Source organism: Pyxicephalus adspersus, chromosome 12 (genome assembly GCF_032062135.1).
Source record: "Pyxicephalus adspersus chromosome 12, UCB_Pads_2.0, whole genome shotgun sequence".
In the NCBI taxonomy this organism is placed as follows: domain Eukaryota; kingdom Metazoa; phylum Chordata; class Amphibia; order Anura; family Pyxicephalidae; genus Pyxicephalus; species Pyxicephalus adspersus.
The window spans coordinates 22562475-22584135 of record NC_092869.1 but is presented as its reverse complement, the minus strand read 5'-3'; the positions used below and the strand labels follow the sequence as shown (position 1 = coordinate 22584135).

General features: G+C 36.1%; 1 protein-coding gene across 14 annotated transcripts in view; it reads right to left on the bottom strand.

Annotated features, from left to right (window-relative positions):
* RYR3 (ryanodine receptor 3) overlaps window positions 1-21661 on the bottom strand; it is a 300041-nt gene that overhangs the window by 237278 nt on the left and 41102 nt on the right. For all 14 annotated transcript variants that reach the window (XM_072428468.1, XM_072428475.1, XM_072428469.1 and 11 more), the window contains exon 2: window positions 6925-7044. In XM_072428468.1, the coding sequence (XP_072284569.1) occupies window positions 6925-7044 (120 nt within the window). The remainder of the gene's footprint in view (window positions 1-6924; window positions 7045-21661) is intronic.

Genomic DNA, 21661 nt, shown 5'->3' with positions numbered 1-21661 from the left:
CATAAGGTTCAAATAACAAGAATCTTTTCAGTGTAATTAGGCTAAATAGTGGAAGCGAAAGCAAATCTTTTTACTGCAGCCATTTGCAGAGCAAGCTAGTAACATCCTACTGCAGCCAGTTCAATTAATTCATCATGACCTTCTCTGCAGTGCGTTATTCTACTCTTTGCTGTTTAACACATTCTGCCTTTTAGCTGTACAGAAGAGAACTGAGATAAAGAAAGGACAAATATATTGCAACATCAGAAAATGGTAAAATTGCAGTTGAAATAATACATCTAATAAACTGTCAGATTCATCAAAAAGACATGCGTGTAAAATATAATTTTTCTCTCATATGCCCAAAAAGAACAGTCTTTATTTGGACAGTTCATTAAAGTGATGTTATTGCTGTACACATCAGTAATACAAGTAACCCATTATATGCATGGAATAGCTTACTGTGTTGCATCAGCACTGTCATGGCTATAATATATATAGACATTGCCAGCTGTTAGACTATAGCTCATGTAGGTTACTATCAGCTTATTTAGACCAGTAATAATGACAGATCTATTCTCTTAAGGTGAACCTATCATCACATTAAAATAAGATTTTGTTTTTAATTTTTTATAATGTTTTCTTGCTTTTGTTTTTTTTTACTGTGGGGGTAAAGACTGAAAGGTAAACCTGAAGCTTCCTGGGATAATTGTGTCATGTACCCGAGATCTGACATACCCAAGATCAGCCATGTGTCATCAAGAGGCTTTTCTTTAATGTAAAAAAAAAAACAAAAAACAAATGCTCAATCACATGCATATGCACAGCGCGAGATCAGGTGACGTAAGGAAGAACGAGAGAGAGAGGAAATTATTTGGATTCAAAGAAATTTTAAATTTTAGATTATCTATTTATTTCTGTATCCTATTTGTTTCTAGTATGTAGATGTGAACAACAAATGTGAAAACAAAATGCTGTATCAATCCTTCAAAGGCTAACTAAGAACCAGGGCAAGAACCAGGGCAAGAAGGAGGCAAGGCACAGAAGGCACCAGTCTTGGTAGTTTTGCTGCAGGGAGCAATATTGATGCAGAAGCCTCTTTTGCCTCTGTGTTATCCGTGGTCCCCTGCACTGTGCTGGACGGTGTAAAACAGATAGGTTAGTTCGGCAGATTACACTGGGAGATCTCGGCTCTCCTTGTTTAGTGTTACCCAGGTAGGCTATTAGTTTGACAGCAGCCTACCAGAGGAGCTCTTTGTGCTGATAAACAGAACAACACGAAAAGCTGCCACAAAGCTCTGATGTTTAAAAGTGGAGAGCTGCACAAAATTTAACCAATTTATAATATTTATAATATCACAGTATTTAATATTTGTTATGTTTGGTTTAATTGTCATTTAAATAAAATAAATAAAATAAAAAGGAGAATTGTGTGCAAATAGGAAATTGGTTTCTTTCCACAATTACCATTTAAAACAGTTACATTTGGAATGGATGGGTGTTGGGGGGGGGGTTAGGGAGATCCTTTAAATCTTTATATTTATTGCTGGTCATGGAATAAAAGTAGATTTTATTTCAAATGATCACAGTTACAAAATGCTTATGTTAAAAACAAAGAAAAAAAGATCATCCTTGAAATAGAATTATGTATTCAACCGACCCACATGTGACAGGCATTGAATTGTAAAGGGGTAATAGCAAAGATCTCTACTTCTAGGTTTATGTCACTAGTCTCTAGTATTTTGCGGTCTCCAACACCACTTATCCAATCTCCAAGCACAATATAGCAGGTCCACTATCTAGTATGTTTGCAGTCTCTGACTATGTTCTGTAGCAATAAATGTACTGAACACAATGCTGGTGATGTCAGGGACTGCAGTTAATACCTTGTAAATTGAGAACAACTACATTGGGCATTAGAAAAAAACTTAAAGTTCCAAACAGGTTTTAAGGGAATATTTTTCATAACCCAAGTAAAGGATACTTAGCAATTTTGGTTAGAAGAAGGGTAGAAGACAGATGGGTTTTGTAGAACATAACATCATCCCACAATTTATGGGGAAATTGTAAATTATCATTTAATCAGTAAATGACAAACACCATCTCAAAGGCCGTTTGACAGCTGCCAATGTTTGACAATTAGAACCACAGCATCATGGGAGGCTTCTTTAAAATAACCATATCAAGGGCTGCCAAAAGATTACAAAAATATAAAACAACTGACCTACACTAATGCTTGTGTCCTCATCTACATATGTATTGCATACTGAGTAAGACAAATAGAGAGAAACCATGGCCCCATAGGAACTGCCATTCCAAACACAGATTTATAGATTCCAATCCATGCAGTGTTATAAAAGCAGAACTCCAAGCAAACAGAGAAATACACAGTTTAAAGGAATATGTTTACATCTTAACTTGTCAAAGGATTTGTCACTTAGGGTAACCAAATATTTGATTTATAGACATTGTAGGCATGTAACATGGGTGACAGAGTGTCCCTAAAAAATGTCAAGAAAAGTGTTATAATGGCTCCAGGGAGAAAAGAATGGTCATTTGTGTGTAGGTTTTGGGAGGAAAACCAGGTTCTTTAGGGGCCTGGAGCCGGCCAAGGAAAGCTTTGACAGATATGATACAGCGGCTAGCTGCTTCCAGATCAGAGGGACTGCCAGTTGCCCAGGGTAATGGAAGCTAAATAAGGGCCAGCAACTTTCTTCAAAAGATGAAACTGCATGATGATGTGGAGGCCTTTCTCAATACATTTGAGAGAACTGCAGAGAGGGAGGCCTGATCCTAAACGCAGTGGGCTGGCCTGGTGGCGCCATTCCTAACGGGGGATGCCCAAAAGGCATATTTTGATCTGTCAGCGGAGGACGCTATGAGTTATGACAAGTTAAAGACCGAGATACTCTGACGGCTGGGTGTCATGCCGGCTATGCACACCCAACAGGTCCATAAGTGGACTTACCATTCTGACAGGTCAACCTGTTCCCAGATGCACGACCTAGTGTATCTGGTGAGGAAATCTGGCTACAGCCAGAGGTTCTTACCACTCTCAAGATCGCAGAAAGAGTCACTTTGGGCTGTTTTCTAAGAGTTCTTCCCCAAAATATGCGCAAGTGAGTGACTCATGCAGAACCCCAGACCGCTGACCAGCTGGTGGAAATGATAGAACGGTACTTGGTCGCAGAAGATTTCCTATCGAATCCAACACCGCAGCGGTGGGTCCCGCAGAAACAGATGTCACCCCTAGCAATGAGGGAAACGTTTTCAACCAGGGACACTGGAACCAGGAGAAGGACAGAGGAAAGGTCACTAGCCCTCGAAAAGTATTCTGCAGAATCTTCCTAGGGTAGTCAGGGCTGGTTACAATGCTGGTGGTGCCAGAAGTGGGGCCACGTTGCGGCCCAATGCCCTCGGACAGAGGGCGCTATGAAGTGCAATGCTACAAGAAGAATGACTTTTTTTGCCCAGCCTGTATGTACCACAGACACTGAGCTGCCAATGGCAGTGGTAAAAGTAGGTGACAAGTCAGTTCAGGCGTTGCTGAACTCGGGCAGCCCAGGGAGATTGGTGCCCGCCAGCCTCATAAGCCCTGATCAAATACAGGAGCCCCGCATAGGAGTGATGTGTTTACATGGAGACACTAAAAGTTACCCCACGGCATTGGTTACTTTCAAGACTGACTGTGGAACTGTAAGCAATGAAGTGGGGGTGTCTGCTGTGCTAAGTCACAGGGTCTGGGGAGAGACTTTCCGTTGTTTTGGAACCTGTGGCGGAGGGAAAAGTCTTACACAGGTAAGAGAACACAGATGGGGGTGCGCCTAAAGAAAGGAACTCCTAAGGGAACGTCTGTCTATAGTATTGGAGAAGAACAACAGAAAGGTGTAAAGAAAACTCAAGGCAGCTATGCTAGCAGGGACACCTACAAACTGAAGAGGCACGTGAGAACTCATTCTGGTGAAAAGCCATATGAATGTTACCGTTGTCCTGCTCGTTTTACACCGAGTGGGACCATGACAATGCACATACTGCAAAAGCATACTGAGAATGTAGCGAAATTTCACTGTCCCTATTGTGATTCAGTTGTTGCAAGGAAAAGTGATGTAGTTCACTTAAGAAAGCGTTTTTTATTGAACAAGGAAAGAAGTGCCACTACTGTGATACAGTCTTCCATGACCGTTATACCCTTATTCAACATCAGAAGTCTCACAAAAATAAAAAGTGATTTAAATGTGGTTGGTGTGAATATGCTTGTGGACAGGAGCTTCATATGATCAGGCATAAAAGGACCCACACTCAAGAGAGACCTTATGCTTGCAGTCAATGCAATAAAACATTCACACATAGGAATACGAAGTCTAGACCTGCAGAGAGGTGATGCACAAAAAAGGGAAAACTGGACAAAAGTGAAAAATGCGTTCCAAGAAAGACGGTTCAACCAAGTAGTAAAGAAAAAGCAAGAACTGGGAAAGGGGACAAAGGGAAATCTAGAGAAACTGAATCAAAAAAGACACTTTGCAGAAAGAGCTTTTTTTTTTTTGGCCTAGAAAAGGAAAGACAACTTGCAGAGTTCTGTAAAGGAGAAAAAGAGGACAGAGCGAGAAAATGCAGGGGTGTGCAGACGCCCTATCCAGGACTAACCGTGGCAGAATAAATAAATATGCTTTAGATTGATCCTTCAGATTGACTACAAGCATATAATGTACTATCCACTTGCTTGACATTCAATCAGTTATACCCATTGACATTACACAAACCAACATTTGATAATTTATGACATACAATCATTTTTACAATATTATTTAACTTATTATTTAGCATGACACAATAGGCATTTTTAATTTACCTACAATAGTTAACCAATCAATTAAAAACAAACACACCACACAATCATATTTTGGTTGACATTCTAGATAGTGTATAGTAGGTCAGGTTGAAAAAAGACATAAGTCCATCAAGTTCAACCATTAGGGAAATAAACATTTCCCAGATATAAAACCCTATAAGACATAGTTAACCCAGAGGAAGGCAAAAAAAGCTCTAGTAAAATTTGCTTTACCAGGGAAAAAAATCCTTCCTGATTCCATGAGGCAATCAGATGTTCCTTAGATCAACAGTCTTTTTACTTTAAATCTTTAATACCCAGTTATATTTTGTGCTTCTAGAAAAACATCCAGCTTTTTCTAAAAGCAATCTATAATAGTTGCTGAAACTACTTCCTGAGAGAGCCGATTCCACATTTTCACAGACCATACAATTTTATTGAAAAAAAACCAATAAATACAATCAATTAGTTTAACTGAATGGTTTTTGTTTAATCAATTGAAAATATTGCATTGTATATGGCTAGCTTATATTTATAAATGCTTCAGCAAGTAAAACAATAAACATTTTTTAATTTCAACCGTATTTTCAGATGTTTGCCTGGAGCTCACTTTTATATAATTATCTCCTATCTTATTTCTTCTTATATTAATACTTTTATTTTTAAGTAGAACCTTCACAGTTGGACAAAGCGATATGAATTTGTTTGAAATGGAACGTGCTAAATACAATACCAAATACTAAATACAGACTTCTGTTAAATGTCCTAATGTTAAAAAGAGAATATGCATGTCTTGTCTTGATAGTACTCTAATGTGAACAATCCATTTGTCCTTTCCTTGTAGGCTTTGCTATTCCAAATGAATACAAAACCGTATGCTGTCTAGGGAGTTAGATGATCCAAAGTTATATATATTTATCTGGGCAAGTTTTCTTAGTCATGCCAATAATTTACTACACAAAAAGCAATTAGGCTGCTTCACGTAGTGATGTGTCTTTGTTATTATGTCACAATCCGTACAGACACATTGCACACCTATGTTTTCTGGATGGCAGGCTGCTCTAACTAAAATAAACATTTGCATATTAAAATCACATTTAACAAAGGATGCTTGAAAGATTAGCTAGGCCCATATGTCACTAGTAAATAAGATACTTTAAAATCCGCACCTACATTGCTATGCAAATCATTCTCAATCTTTCCAAGATACAAACAATTTTCTTGGTAAGCTTTCTTTTCACATGTGCAGAAAACATTACTATTGTCTATTTAAAGGGTCAATCAAACCTATAAAATACATTAGTTAAAGGTGAATAGTAGTCTGAGACAACCCCTAGCTTCCTAAAGGAATAAATGCTCCCCTGCAAAGATATCCATGCCATAATTCTCAAATCTGTTCCCGTTTGCGGAGTATAAAAGATTACCTGTGCATATGCACTGCAGTTAAATAGTTGTGGCCCAGCTAATCAAGATGGTCAAAAACTGAAACCTAAAAGAAGGCTCTTGAAAATGTAGGTGCTGGCAATAGAGCGAGGATAGGCGATATTTGTTCCATTTTAAGAGCATATCCATAAAAATCTTACAGATCTGCTCATCTGTATTTCTCTGCTAAAACTGCTCTGTGCAGTAGAAGGCTAGTCTGTCTGTAATAAATTCATCTTGTACACATATTTGTACCACTTTCAAAGAACTGCACATTTTCCATGATCCATCCGTTATATACAGTATAGTGTATTTCATTTTTTCCACACAATAAAATGATAAACATATAGAACATATAATCAGATATATGCACAGTTTCTATGACTCTTTTATTTTTATCCTATTCCGGCAAATATTAATCAAAATAAAATTACAGTAGAAATCTCATATATTTCTAGGGGCTAGTTTAAATCTATGCACTGCAGCTTGACAGGTTTTAACCATAAGCCATGTCTGTGAATGTACACTCCTATTTGCCCAAATCTAAAATACATCCTTGTTATAAATATAGTGGCTATACATATCTAAATATCATAACCCAAAGCACCTTGATTTGTGTGTGGGTAAGACATGATTTCACAGAATCAATATTTGTGCTTGGTAAAAAAGAACAATAATAATTAGTATTTTCTTACTTTGGCTTCTGATGTTGGCTCCAAGAAGCAAAGTCGATTCCCTAGCCCCTCCGCTGCCAAACAAAATTTCCTCTGTTCCTTATGGATAGTGGCAACGCACTGAAGGACAACTTCATCATCCTATAAAACAAAAAAAGAAGGCTATAAAATCATAAATTATAAAGACAGCATATTCATTTACAGATCTCAGGTACTGAGTCTGATGTACTTTTCTGCTGAAAGGCCAAGACTGTGCAGGCAAACTACTGGAAATAAGGACATAACTATTTTGTGTTGAGCAGTCTTAAAAAGCCTAAAGTGTTATAACATACACAAGCCTAAAGTGTTCTGTTTTTGTTTTGTTTGTTTTTTTTATTTTAGATGAATAGGGAAGTGTACTTTTTTTTGTACTGCTCCCTTTATCCCTACTGGTGGAGGTTCACCTTCTCTATTTGAATGCCAGGGAGAATTTCCCGATCAGGACACTTTTCTAGTTTAAGAGAAGTCTAGGACAGTCTAAGTGAAGATTTCTCTTCCTTATGATTCTTTTACACACTGAATTCTTTATTAAAAAGTAAAAATAAAAATTTTGGCTATATACACAGTATATTTTACCAGAATGTGAGAGCTGGACTTAGGAATAAGAATTTAAACAAATATTAGGCCTTTAAAGGCCAATACCAATTATATTGATAGCAAATAACAGCTTCTTTCTAAAAGCATAATATTTTTATTTATAAATTATTTATTATTTATTTATCCATAAAGTGTCTTTAAAACATAAGAAAAATTATAAGATACACACAATTTATACAATGAGCACTTCACATAAATCTTGTGATATCCTCAAAGTGTTTTGTCTAAATTACCTTATCAGGAGGATATTAGGAATACATTCAGGGTGGAAATCACATATAGACAGGGGAAGAGATCCACCATTTAACAGGCCAAGGAACAGGGGGAATGCTGGGTCCCAAAAATCATCCAACAAGGATTTGCAAATGATAAACTAGACATTTAAACCAGAAAAATCTGCCTGGCTGTGTGCATGTTGCTGCACCACAAAGTGATAGACACTATTTCTAATAATGTATTATAACCTCTGGCTAATTGTGAAATTATTACTTTTCTACTCTGGAAGGATCTACATTCATAGTTTTACCTTGTCGCAAATAAAAAGAGGAATCAGAGCTATGAGACATATTTTATTTAAAAGCTCAACATTCTGGCATTGAAAAATATACCTCCAAAAAGATTAAATGACATTATTGTAATAAATAGCACATATTTTTTAAGACCATGTAGGACAAAAAATATTTAATTACCCAACAATTATAAAAAAAAAATTTGGAATGAACCACCAAAAGTACACTTTGTACTTTGAGGCATAGACTTCACTAGTTAAAAAAATTATTCTTCATCATACAAAAAGGCTTAAGCGTTAATGTAGCTGTGTTTTGTGCCAATCCCAAGAAAATATACAGTATTAGACAATAATAAACAAACACCAACTCAATGGCAAATAATATTGTTCTACCCCACCCCTAGGGGAATTAACCGGTAAAAAAAAACACTATAGCATGTTGATATATCTAAATATCCTAAAATATACCAAACTTAATTTAAGCTTAAATGACTAATCACTGTCTTATATTAAGTGCACATGCATATTATCAATTGTATCAGTAAAGAAAGAAAAAAAATATATTTTTTAAAAGTAATTTTCAATTTGTTAGCAAATGTTTTTAATCCTGGACCAGATCTTTTCAAGGTTTGCTGTGTATCTTCTCCAGTCTTGGAGAGCTTTAATAAATCAGGCCCAAAGTATTCGTTCCATAGTTGTTAAAAAGACAGAGGTATGATGTATGATACACTGCACAGTTCAACATGTTCTACATGTACTATGTTTGCAGATCAAACTGTAATTTATTTTATGACCCAATACAACACAACTGCATGTGGTTATCCCCGGGTTTTCCAAAAAAAAAGCTATGGGGGCTGTTTCTCACTTTCTTTTGAAAAGGCAGTGGCTGTGTCTTGAGTAATAGGCTAAGAACAAACATGTGACTACTGCACCTATGTTAGTTACAGGTAAAGAACTCAAAGCACTGAAACAACTTTAGATATAAGTTAAATAGGTCAAATTGATTTATTTTATTTTTCCTTTGAGTTAAAAATGGAATAAAGAACACCCATCACTTCAGTGTAACACAGATATAGAGAAGAGATTCCTGTCATACTGTTGCTTCCTTCAGACTGGGAGTGTGCATGCATTCCTTACTGACACTCAGATGTCAAAAATAGACACGTCAATATCTGCTGTCATGTGTTCACTGAACACACAAGTTGCACATTCAAACAGTAGCCTTTGTATCATCTCATGGTGGATAATATAAATTCTGTACTCTCCAAATGATGTACTACTATAATTATGACAAGGCCATATGTCTGAAGTTGTCACTCTTTCAGCCACACCTGATACAGCATAGAGTGTAGACACAGCAATTTTATTTTTGCAGCCCATCTACTCCACAAATTTAAGAAGCTGAGAGCTTTGCAGAGCCCAAGCAAGAAAGCTGCCATCCACTTAAGTGAAAATTTAAAGATGAGAATCTGGCCACTAAAACCTCATACTGGCTTTGACTTGTTAAAGTAAAAAAAAAATTATATTCTAAAATCTTCCAAAAGTATTAAATAATACCTAGAAAGTTTTTGTGCTGGTATGTACTGTCATAGCGTGGAAATGTTCTTTCCCAGTCTCCCAGTTTTTCTCTACACTCCCAATTAAGACTACAAGCAAAGATGGTGGCACATTGCATTAGGAAAACCACCCTGAGCAATGCTAATATTGCAACAAAGGGTGTTTTTTTTTTTGTGAAGACTTTTTTTTTTATCACACACTTTATTTTAGTAAAAAAAAAAAAAAAAAAAAAAAAAAATTTTATATATATATATATATATATACACATCTCCTTTCAGACAATGGTTTACAAATCCTCTAATGGGGGCAGTCTAATTTGGAAAACTAGGAGTATGCACATTTCAAACAAAAATAATTTTGTTTTGCAAGAACTGCTATGCACTGTGTGTCAATACAGAATCTAAATTGGCAGAAAGACCAAAGAATATAAAACAGATATGAAGAATAAAAAGGAATCACAATATGTTGCAGTAAAATAATGGCAAGGACACTGAACTAGACCAGGATGGGGAAGGACAATTAATACACCGGGGAAACAATAAAGATTCAATTCATAACATAATATGGTTTTGACATGTTTTCGTGCATTTGTATCTAACAGTATACCACAGTTACTGTAAAAAAAAAAAAAAAAATAGGAAGCTTTCTGATTTAAAGCATAGCAAGGAAATACATTGCTGAAATTAGAGAACAATTTAAAATGTCCCTGTCATTTTAAATGATCATGCAGTTTCTGCTGCATCTTTCCGTGGTGAATGTGCTTTGAATAATGCATGAGATGCAGGGAGAGAAAACTCCAAGTAATAATATTTCAAGTATGTAGTTACACTGATTGTTAATTCTGACTGGATATCAAGACAGATGACTATGGGATGTTGTTGCAGCCCTGTAGCTTGGATCTTGGTAGTTTAACCCTCCTCTTGCCATATAATGTAAAATATCAAAATAGAATGGGGTAAACATGTCGCACACAATATATTTGACTGCAGAATGGAACGGCTATTGTAATAAAGAATGCTGCAGTATTACATCTAGCTGCTGTCATGTCAGGAATGCCTGCAGGCAAGACATGCCCTCGCTCACCACTGCCACTGCACTGCAGTTTTGTCGACCTAATCTACCATGTCTCCTATTAGATTTCAAATTATCCTACTAACCACGTCATACCAGAACATATCATAAAAAATGGCTTGTTATGATTTGTATTCTTAAAAACTCATTAATTCAGCAACAGTGTTGTCTGGTTAATTGTTTCTTGTTTTTTTTCCTGGACTTACCCTCACAAGATAGCCATCCAGATAGGTGTTTTCTTTAGGAAGTTTTCCATAAAAATCGAACCACTACAAATTATATGACACAAAGAAGGAATGTAGGGGCAAATGCACTACAATGGTTTTTAAATATAAATGTTTTAGTGTGTTTTGAAAAGGTGTAATTCATGGCATATATGTATACGGTTGCTACTACTGATTTCCTAGGAGGTTATGAGGGGACTTAATTGTCTATTCTTAGAAGCTAACACACAAGTCAAACTGAAGTAACTGAATTCCATAAACCTGACCATCTAAACTTTTAGAAAAGCAATGATAAAATATACACACATAGGAGAAATTTGCATAATTGCATTTGAAGTTAAATATACTGTAACAACACCTTTTCCAACATACTCTAAAATCTTCACAATAAAACATTTTTGTGGCGACCTTTCTACCTACACTGTTCCTGGAAAAAAATGTTTATTTCAGGAGGCACCTAATCAGAATAGTATATATGGCTGTGACATGCTGCCAGTACCATATTTTAAAATGTAGGAAACAAGGTAGATTGGACTGATAGAACAATATCTTGGAGACAAGTGTTAGGTCTTATATCATTTCCTTTGTCTAGCATAATCTGTCTTTCTAGATAAAAATCTGTTTTTCACAGATGCCTCTCAATCTTTCAACCTAACTTACAAATATCACTTCAATTACATACTGGTAGGATCAAAACTAAACTTACTAATAAAAAACTATGATCAGGCAGGCATTTACCTGCATAATCAAATTTGTTTTTTATATACACTCACCTAGCCTTGCTTATCTTCACCTGGCCCTCTTCCGGGTTCTGTATCTTCAGTCATCCTAATTGGCTGGGCTTGAATGACGTAACTCCCACACATGTGTACAAGAGTTTATTCATTCCTATCATCCAGAGGCATTTAGTGATGTAATAATGATTACAAAGCTGCATTATTTTGTGTCATTTGTATCTTCATTTAATCTAAATTTTTAAGATTCTAACAAACAATTTTTTGTCATATTAGTCATCATCCCTGGCAGCAAGTACCTCACAATGTATACAAGCATAGTTTTTTACATCTTCTCTCTCTGCACAATAAAGCAAGCGATGTGGGACTCCTATATAAGTACAATTTCGTTGTAAGTTTCTAGTGTATGTGTGTAAAATGAAATTGAAGGTCTACAGTGACTGAAGGATAATGACAGTATACAGATAATAATGTACAGTCTGAAGAAGAAAAAAAATCACACTGAAGTGAAAAGGCAAACAAGAATCATCACAGTGCCCTCTTCCACAAACAACACAACCTTCCACAATATATTCCCTGATTTACTTGTAGCCTGCATCTTCTCATATTGCTGCAAGTAATTACTGTTTCAATTTGTTCTGTTCCTCTCAAAGAAGAAGAAAAAACAAAAGTCAAACCAAATATACTGTGCTTTAGGAACCTCTTAGAACTAATGACATAAGGGACCTAAGTTAACTCTAATAAAAAAATGAAAGAAAAGTTTTTTTTTTGCTTAAGATATAATTTCAAAACTAGTAACGCCAAAGAAATATCTGTTATCATACTTCATGCTAGACAATACTAAACAATATTACTTGCTTAAAAAAATTAAGCTGACATACAATATTTCTGAATACAGAAAGAGCCTGTTTCCTTTATTCCCAATCACCAGAACCCATTGACTTTTATTACATGTGGTACCAACTTATAGACAACCCCTTTCAAATCTGGCTACAAATCTGGATACTTTGGTTTACCAGTAACTCTATTTTCCAATATGTCTTTACTAGATCATCTCACTGGATGGATTTGTATTTCTACTGGAACTGCTCCAACCTTGTACACACAGGCAGAGAACCATTGTACATAATAACACAGGCTGGTTCAATTAACCAGATCCATTCCAGGTTTTCTAGATCACCCAGCTTCACTGAACCTATGTGTGGAGTCTGATTTCATAAGTAGATTGTTTATGTAGTCAGTTGAGTTGTTGCAGTAAAAGCAAGTATTGTGAAATTTCTCTTTTAATAAAATATATTTATTGTTTTTCAATACAATACAATTGTGTTACAATTTTATTTTAAATGTTTTTATCTATTTTTTAACTACACTAGATTAGGATTCCTTGACCTAATGAGTAAACCTTGCATTTTACTACAAAGTCTGCTTTAGCTGCATTTTATGTTAATAAGGCTAACAATAGCAAACTGAATTCTGAAAGGTATTAGACCTATGGGGACAAATTACTGATATCAACAATAAGTTATAGGAACCATACATTTTTCAGCTGATAGCACAAACAGAAGCAATACCTTACATGCTAGGTCATTATTCACCACACATGACATGAATGAGGGAATGGGAATATAATGAGCAGAGTAGGAATAAAAGAAGAAATTTTGTGTTTCTGTACTAGGTCCACTCTGGAAATTACCATGCTGAATTATATTAACATGCTAGTTATACTTGTTTTTTTATTTCATAGTTGTTGTGTGTGATTTGTTCTATTCCTGCATTACTATGACAACAGGTGAATTCATTCTGCTAATTTGCATACCATAAATAAACCCTTATAAGCACATTTGCATACCACAGTAACAGCAGTTTTATGGGTACCTATTTTTCAAATAAAGGATATATGTTTCCTTGACACTAACCAATTTTTTTTATTACAATACTGTACCATTTTTTGTGATACTATTTATCTACTGTATGTAACTAGGTAGATATCTGGTTCGTCTACCACAATACATTTTTTTTCTGTTTTCCCTCTAGCACCTGCCGACCTTTTTTAGCAGAATGACACTGTCGATCTACCCATTCCCTGCTATGGTGTGTGATATCAGGCAGACTGGACTTATAGGGTCTGATTTACTAAAGATTTCCAAAATAGAATATCATAGGTGAACCCAGGTGATCCAACAAACCTGGAATAGATCTGGCCAGGACTGAAAACATTTGCCAACAATTCCAGGTTTTCCTGTGATAGTCTGTCTTTTCTAGTCTTTTCTAGAACTTCAATAAATTAGGCCCTATAATTCCAGTCTGCCTGATAGCAGACTGTATCAAGGAAAAAACAGTGCTCATGTCATTACTTAAGAATGATGAAAGCTGCTGCCAGAGGGACGTCATCGGACTGGGTGGGATAGTTTATTTTTCTGTTACAGGTTGCCAGAGAAGGTTTTAGAGGTGGAGGGATGCAGGTGTTGGAGTTGAAATGTACAGAGGCTAACTTTAAACAGAAATCCTTACTCAGCTACACTATACTGTAAAGCCATGTAAACATGTAGATCTTTGTGATTGTTTTCAGGGACACCACCATAAACTAGTACCGCAGGCATAGTGCTGTTAAGTCCTATGCAGTGAGAGAGGAAGTGCAAGGGGCACCCCACTCAATCCTAAACTATAGGAAAAGACAGTGGTTGTCCCGTTGGCCATTGTAGTGTTCCTTCACAGTGGATTGTTAATTTATGTTGAAGGGCCACTGTACACACGCTAGATTTTTATCAGAGGTGATCATTTTAGGTGAAAATTATCTAGCATGTGTATGTAGGCTTTAGTCTTCTGTTATGGTGGTGCAATTGGAAACAGAAAGCTAGCCAGTGTTTTCCTAGTGATCAACGTTTAATGCTCCTGATTCTTGGCCCACTGTGCTTTTCTTGTCATGAATAACAGCTGCATACTCTTGACCATCTGTTGTTGTACACAATATGAATGCATTGCAATGTTTTGTTGTACGTGTGTTGTAATTTTAGTCTTTTTGATCCCGTAAATGTATAATGTAATATGTTATAATGGGAGTAGCAGTTTAAAGCCACAGCTCCAATTCATATTTACTTACCCAGGACCACACCTCTAACACCTCTAATAAGGAGCATCTTGAGGTGTTTCATGTTCCAGTCCATGCGGTATACTTTAGCGCTACAGAAAGTCAAACACCAACACAGTCTGTTGTGCTTAAACTTGACCTCCTATTACAGATGACCATACTTTTTAAAACATGATAGATTACACTGTAAACCAATTCTACTTTGTATGCCTGCAAAGCTAGTGCAGAAACAGAAAATATTAAGCTACGTACACACGTCAGATTTTTATCGCCCGATAATCGGCATCGGCCAATTATCGGGCGAAAATCTGCCGTGTGTACAGTCGGTGTCGTCCATCGTCCGGACGACCGACCTGCCGGATCCACGGACGATGGACGACAGCAAATCCTAATGAAATGGGAGAGCGCGCAGCAGGGTGCCGCTCCGTCGCTCTCCCCCTCCCCTCTCCATAGAGCATGAATGGTGCTGTATGTACAGCACTGTTCATGCATCGTGCACTCCCTTGTCGTTGGAAAGGATCGTGAAAGATCCTTTCCAACGACAAAAATTGCAAGTGTGTACGCAGCTTTAGTCTATAATTTGTACCATGGTTGTCTCTTTTTAAAAAAAATCTGATGTTGCTTGTCACTTCAATCTTCAAATAAACGTAATTTACTCAAGTTCAGTTAGCATTTTCTCCAATCCTTCACCATATGTGGTTTCTAAATGCAACATTTTTTTATAAAAAAATATAAAAATACTTGCCATTTTCTAAGTAATCTTTTCACAGTACAATAGGAATGCCCAGGAGAGATATGCTGTGTGTTATATCATGGCATAGAGGAGAGGGGAGAACTGAGGACTCCATTAGGGAGAGCAGATTGTGGATATAACTATAATTACCTGTGGAATAATATATATATATATATAGTACAGTATATAAACAATGTAGTGGAAATAAGCGGCATAACCAACATAGGCTCAATCACCTCAAGTTCCTGGTGATGGGTGAAGCTGGGGTTTACGCACTGAACACAAAGAGTGAATCAGCTATTGATTGATACTCCGCTTTAGTCATTCTCAGTCAATTATCATTTTTGGTAAGTAATTAGGTTGGAATAATGAAGCTATGGAGGACTTAAATTTCAGGCCAAAGACAAGACAGACCTTACTGAAGTCCACAGAAGAACACTCATAGCAGGTCTTCTCTGACTCCAAGTGGCTGATACCAATAGGAAAGAGAGATGCATGCATTTTAAGCAAATGTCACAGTGCTTTCTTATTGGAAAGATATGAAAAAAACTGCAATTCATTTATAGCACCTGCCTGTAAGAACCTACCTCTCTCGTGACTATCTACATATCATATATAAACTATGAACCGAAGCAATATATACCTACCGTTTTATGTAAATAATCACAGACAGAAGGTAATGAAGATGCAAAAGGTTGTGTATGATTTGCAAAAAAGAAGAGTTGAGCATTAAGACTCAATTAACTGAGGAATCTCAGAAATTCTACCTCTGTCATCATGCACCTTGTGCAGCAAGTGTTGTGTACTATTCACGAATCTATACAGTTTTCACGTTCTTACAGCTTCCTCTTTCTCTAGCATACTCGAGGTTACCTTGCAATGGTTCTTTCAACATTCTGTTTCTTTATACTGGCCTTGCACATTCATCTCTGCCATAGTTCTTGAGTATTGTTTTACAACTTGTGTAACTGTAATTGTTGTGTAACTCTGTGGTTACAGACTTATGATTTACAGAACTGTTCTGGTTACAGAACTGATTTATTAAAGCTCTCCAAGGCATGAGAAGATACAGTTTCAACAGTGGACCTGGGTGTTCCAGCAAACTTTGAATGGATCTGGTCCAGGAGTCGAAACATTTGCTAGCAAATAGCAAATAGTTTTGAAGAAACCATGCCAGGTTTTGCTAGATCACCCAGGTCCACTGATGAAAGTGTATGCTATCCAGCCTTGCAGAGCTTTAATAAATTAGGCCCATGTATTAAAACAATACCACACATCTTGCTTTTATTACCATATCAGGGCCTAATTGGACCTGATCTTATCTACTTTTATCTATTTGTGACAGGTCCCATCCCCAAAGAAGATATGTTTATAATGACTGCTTTGGTCCATTTCATTTAACCTTCTTGAAGATAGAAATACACAGATACATGGGAACTAGGCACCACAATGTATTGTTCAGTTTGAATGGCTTATAAATATGCATCAATTATCTGCTTATAGCAATGAAAGCACTCAGGTAAACCTGTAATGCAGTGCTAAAATTGGAAGGATTAGGTCTGCAATTTTTAGGTATCTGGGTTATCAAGGTGTTCTACAGCAATGGATTTGCAAGTTTGTCCAACCAATTGGCACCTTATAATGCTTTGTTTGTTTATGTCTGTCTACCTCCAATTGTACATGAAACATGAAAACCTTTTAAATACTAAATTTTCAAGACTGCTCACTGTTTAGTTTCCAACATTCTACACTGACCCCAGTACCATGACTGTAATTGTTTTCCTAAATTCTTCAAGCATAATTTTGTCTTTAGGTACGATTGACCATATACAAATATACCAGGTTTGTACAAAATACAATTTTTGGGGGGATTTTAGATGCATTGCAGTTGGTAGAGAGTTTAAAAATATTTAAAGGAAATCCAATACCAGTTTTTGGGTGAAATTTGTGCAATACAATATTATTTCTGAAAAACAGATACAACTGTCACCTATGCCAGTGAATTACCGAGTACACAGTTTAATTGTTTCAGTCTATTTCCCTCACAGGAAAGATGTCTTTCTTTTATTTACTACTATTCTCAAGATTACTTATTTACAGTAGTTAAACATTTTTTTAATTTGGGAAATCATTCTTTAAAATGTTATGTAGAATTTTCCATATATAGAAATGGCAGAGACACATATAGAAGCTAATATTGTCTGCTAAATGGAATGACACATGCGCACATTCTAAAGATCTACATTCTCTAAACATAGTGTAGAAACCTGAGTACATATAACATGAAAAGAAACTTGAGGGTGTATTACTGCACTTCTATCCTCATGAGGCACAACACACTGTGTGATAAATTACTGTGTTGGAGACCAATTTCACACCATCTGTTTTCAGGATAACATTACTCATACACCTTTCATCTATGTAACTATATTAAAGAATGTGAAATATTTACTGTCTGTGGACTAACAGCAACTGCAAAAGGTTATCTGTTCAAGCTGATAAAATCTATAGACCTTTAAAATTAAGTCAGATTAGCAATAACATGTATGTCTGTTGCACTATACAGCTAAAAAACAACACATATCAATGGTCAAATCAGGTTGATTTCTAACACCTAAAGTAAGTACATTTTATTTGATGCCAAACAACCGGATATGTAATGGCAGGCTAGTATGGTTAACACTAGTTGTTTTTATCTTATGTTTTTCATATTTCCAAGCCAGAAATTAAACCAAAATTAAATGTACTGAAATTAAAAGTATTGGTTGGTTTAATACCAAAGCAAAAATATGTCTAAAATGTCACTTTCATTATATTCCCAAGGATTTCAACAATGTTTTTATTATATGCAATGAACAGCATATTGCCTAAGTGGGCTTTGATTTATTCCCTTGACTTATTCATTATTTACATCCATAAACTTACTAGGTAAAAATGGGACACATAGAGGCATACTTATAGAAGCATAAAAGGGACAGTCTGAAAACTTGCTAGAATTACATAAAATGTCTTTTGTAATATGCAACCCTAGGGAATTCAGCTGTTTTGACAATAGCAAAGACATGCTGAAGGGCTTCTGATTATCATGAACCTCTTTTTTATAGCAGATCTTTGTGTTCTCTTCATGTTATGTCTAGGTGATGAACAGCAATACAAAAATCTTACAAAGTCTCTAACTCTTCCCTACTCAACCCAAAATCTGAGCACTACCCTAACAATTAAACAACTGCCTACACCACAGTGGTGCTCCTATTCTTATTGCCAGGAAAAGGAACACAATGGCCCTGATTTAATAAAGCTCTCCATGGCTGGAGAGAATACACTTTCACCAGTGAAGCTGGGTGAATCAACAAACCTGGGATGGATCTGGTCCAGGATTCAAAGCATTTGCTAGCAAATAGCAAATGACATTGAAGAAATCCATTACAGGTTTGCTTGATCGCCTAGCTTCACTGATGAAAGTGAATTCTCCCCAGCCTTGGAGAGCTTTATTAAATCAGGCCCAATGTATATAAATATACATATATTTTTTTTCTATCATATTACACATCTATTTTTTATGCGTAGCAGATAAAATTGCCTCCACGTTTGATCTATATTCCAATTTTCTAATATCAGAATAGTCAATTATTGTTGGAGGGTGGATAACCCAAACTGCATAGAGGTAAATTAGGGGGAGTTTGCAAAATGTGTTTTACCAATACACATTTTTTAGGTTTTTTAAGAGGGTAGTATTTTAGTGGCTTATTGGTTTAGATGTATCCTTGTTTCTATTTTGTGTTGATTGGACCTTTGCTTAGTTTGTTAACTTTGGGATTATGAAGCACAGCATTCATCTTCTGGAGTTTTTTTCAGTATGACACTGCATATGGTAAAAAAACACAAATAAAACTGCAAAACATTATACTTCAAACATGCATTGTATAAATACACAAATTACCAGCAATTGCCTATCACATTGGTAAAACTAAAAGGTGATTATAGTCAAATTTTTAGTCAAATTCTCTTGCAAGAACAACAACAGACTTAGGTACTGTCCTATTGCTGGCCAATATCTACCAGACCAGACCAATGGACAATTTCTGTCTCTTGTTCAATGTAGGCCTAAGGCTAACTACATACATGCAGTAATTTTTGCTGGAAAGGATCTTTCACAATCCTTTCCAAAGACAATGCATGAACGAGTGCTGTACATACAGCACTGTTCTGCACTATGTGGACAACGGAGAGGCATCCTCTTCTCCCCTTCACTTACATTACAATCGTTTGTTGTCCATCGTCCGTGGATCTGTCAGAACAGTCCTTCGGATGATGGACGACAAACACTGTACACATGCAAGCTTCTCATCGGGTATCATCCTTGAGACGATTATTGGACAAGAACAACTGCACGTGTGTACCTAGCCTAATACTGCTAATTAATGTGATTATGATATGATTCAAATAATGTTGGTTTGGGATTCTGTAAGCAGAATAATTGCAAAATATACAAAAAATTTACTTCACTGCCATGTCTGTGTTGCCAAAGTATGATGCCACTGAGGCTATCCAAAAATGATTCTGTTCTGAAAAACATGCATAGCTTTAATGCAAAATCCTTTTTTTTGCTTCCCTTTTCTCTAGATTTGAAATGATGTGCTCATCTCCTATATACTTCAGTGAAACTTGCCCAAAGTTTGTATTCAGGATTGCCAAACTCTGGGCGAATTGGGTTTTACAGGTTTTGTTTATAATGTACATTTAAAAAAAAAAGACAATTTGCAACAAGCAATGTTTTAAAAAGGTGACTGGTACAAACAGGTGCACACAACATGTACAGAAAAAAAAAATGTTTTGTCTGGTATAAATATTATTATTATTACACAGTATTTATATAGTGCAGACATATTATGCAGCACTGTACAAAGTCCATAGTAATGTCACTAGCTGTCCCTTAAAGTAGCCCACAATCTAATGTCCCTACCATAGTCAAATGTCATTACCACAATCTAAAGAGATTTTTGGGCAGAAGTCAATAACCCAACTACATGTTTTTGGAATGTGGGAGGAAACTGAGTACCCAGAGGAAACCAACGCAAACATAGGGAGAAACCTGCAAACTCCATGAAGATAGTGTCCTGGCCGAGACTCAAACCTGGGACCCAGTGCTGCAGTGCTAACCTCTGAGCCACTGTGCTCTAAATATATTTATTCTAACCCTTGCAAACCAAATGTTATTTGTGAAAATTACATAATCCAGCATAGTCATGATCATTTGTTTTTCACATTTAGCTGTCAGTACATATAAGTGGACAAGTTAAAAGAATATATGTATTAGACATTACAAGCATTACTTTGTGATTAAAGCTGTCATCCCCTTGCTGAGTGAGGGGACTTTATTCTGTAAGTGCAAGCCTTTCAGTTCCAAAAACAAGTAAAACAATAGGATGACAATATGGTATTAAATCACATATGTTGATGTTTGTTATACCTTTTATGCATTTTGATAATTGTTATATCCCTTTGATAAGGATCTTTTTAGCTAACTTCAATTCTAAAATTTTAGCAACCAAGCCATTAGCACTTTTGCCCTGTATATCTGGGATTTTGACCCAATCTTTGGGAACAATATGTAGGTTTGCATATTCAACCAGTGTTTGTGTGGGATTAGTCTGCATGCACAATTTCTTTCCCAAAATACACGTAGTAGGTTTTTTGGCATCCTCCTAGACAACCACTATTGTATATGTAAATACTAGAAAATATAAGCTTTTCATGGGCAAGTTGCAATTATTATTGGTAATATTGAAACGCACATATATAAGAATTGATATAGCCACTGTAAAAATAAATAGCTTATAATATGCTGCCCAAGATGTTGGAAGTCTCAGGGCACAGTTCACCCAGCACTCATGTTTCAAAACTCTTGTGACAGCTCAGCTATCTTAGTGTCTGGGAGCTCTCAGCATTCATGTGGAACACATGCCAGGATCCCCAATTTGGTTCTTAGGTGTAAGTGGTGCCAAAATCAATAACAGGCATAATAAACAAGACATGTGACATTTTAACATAAAACAAAATACTCTTAACATCACAGTACCCTTTCAAAAATGTATTACATCATATGTCAGCTCATAGCCATAGTCAAGACACAGACATAGGTATATATACATGTGAATTGTCAAAAACTGTATAAATGTTTGGAAAAAGACTTAGCACAGCTAGAGT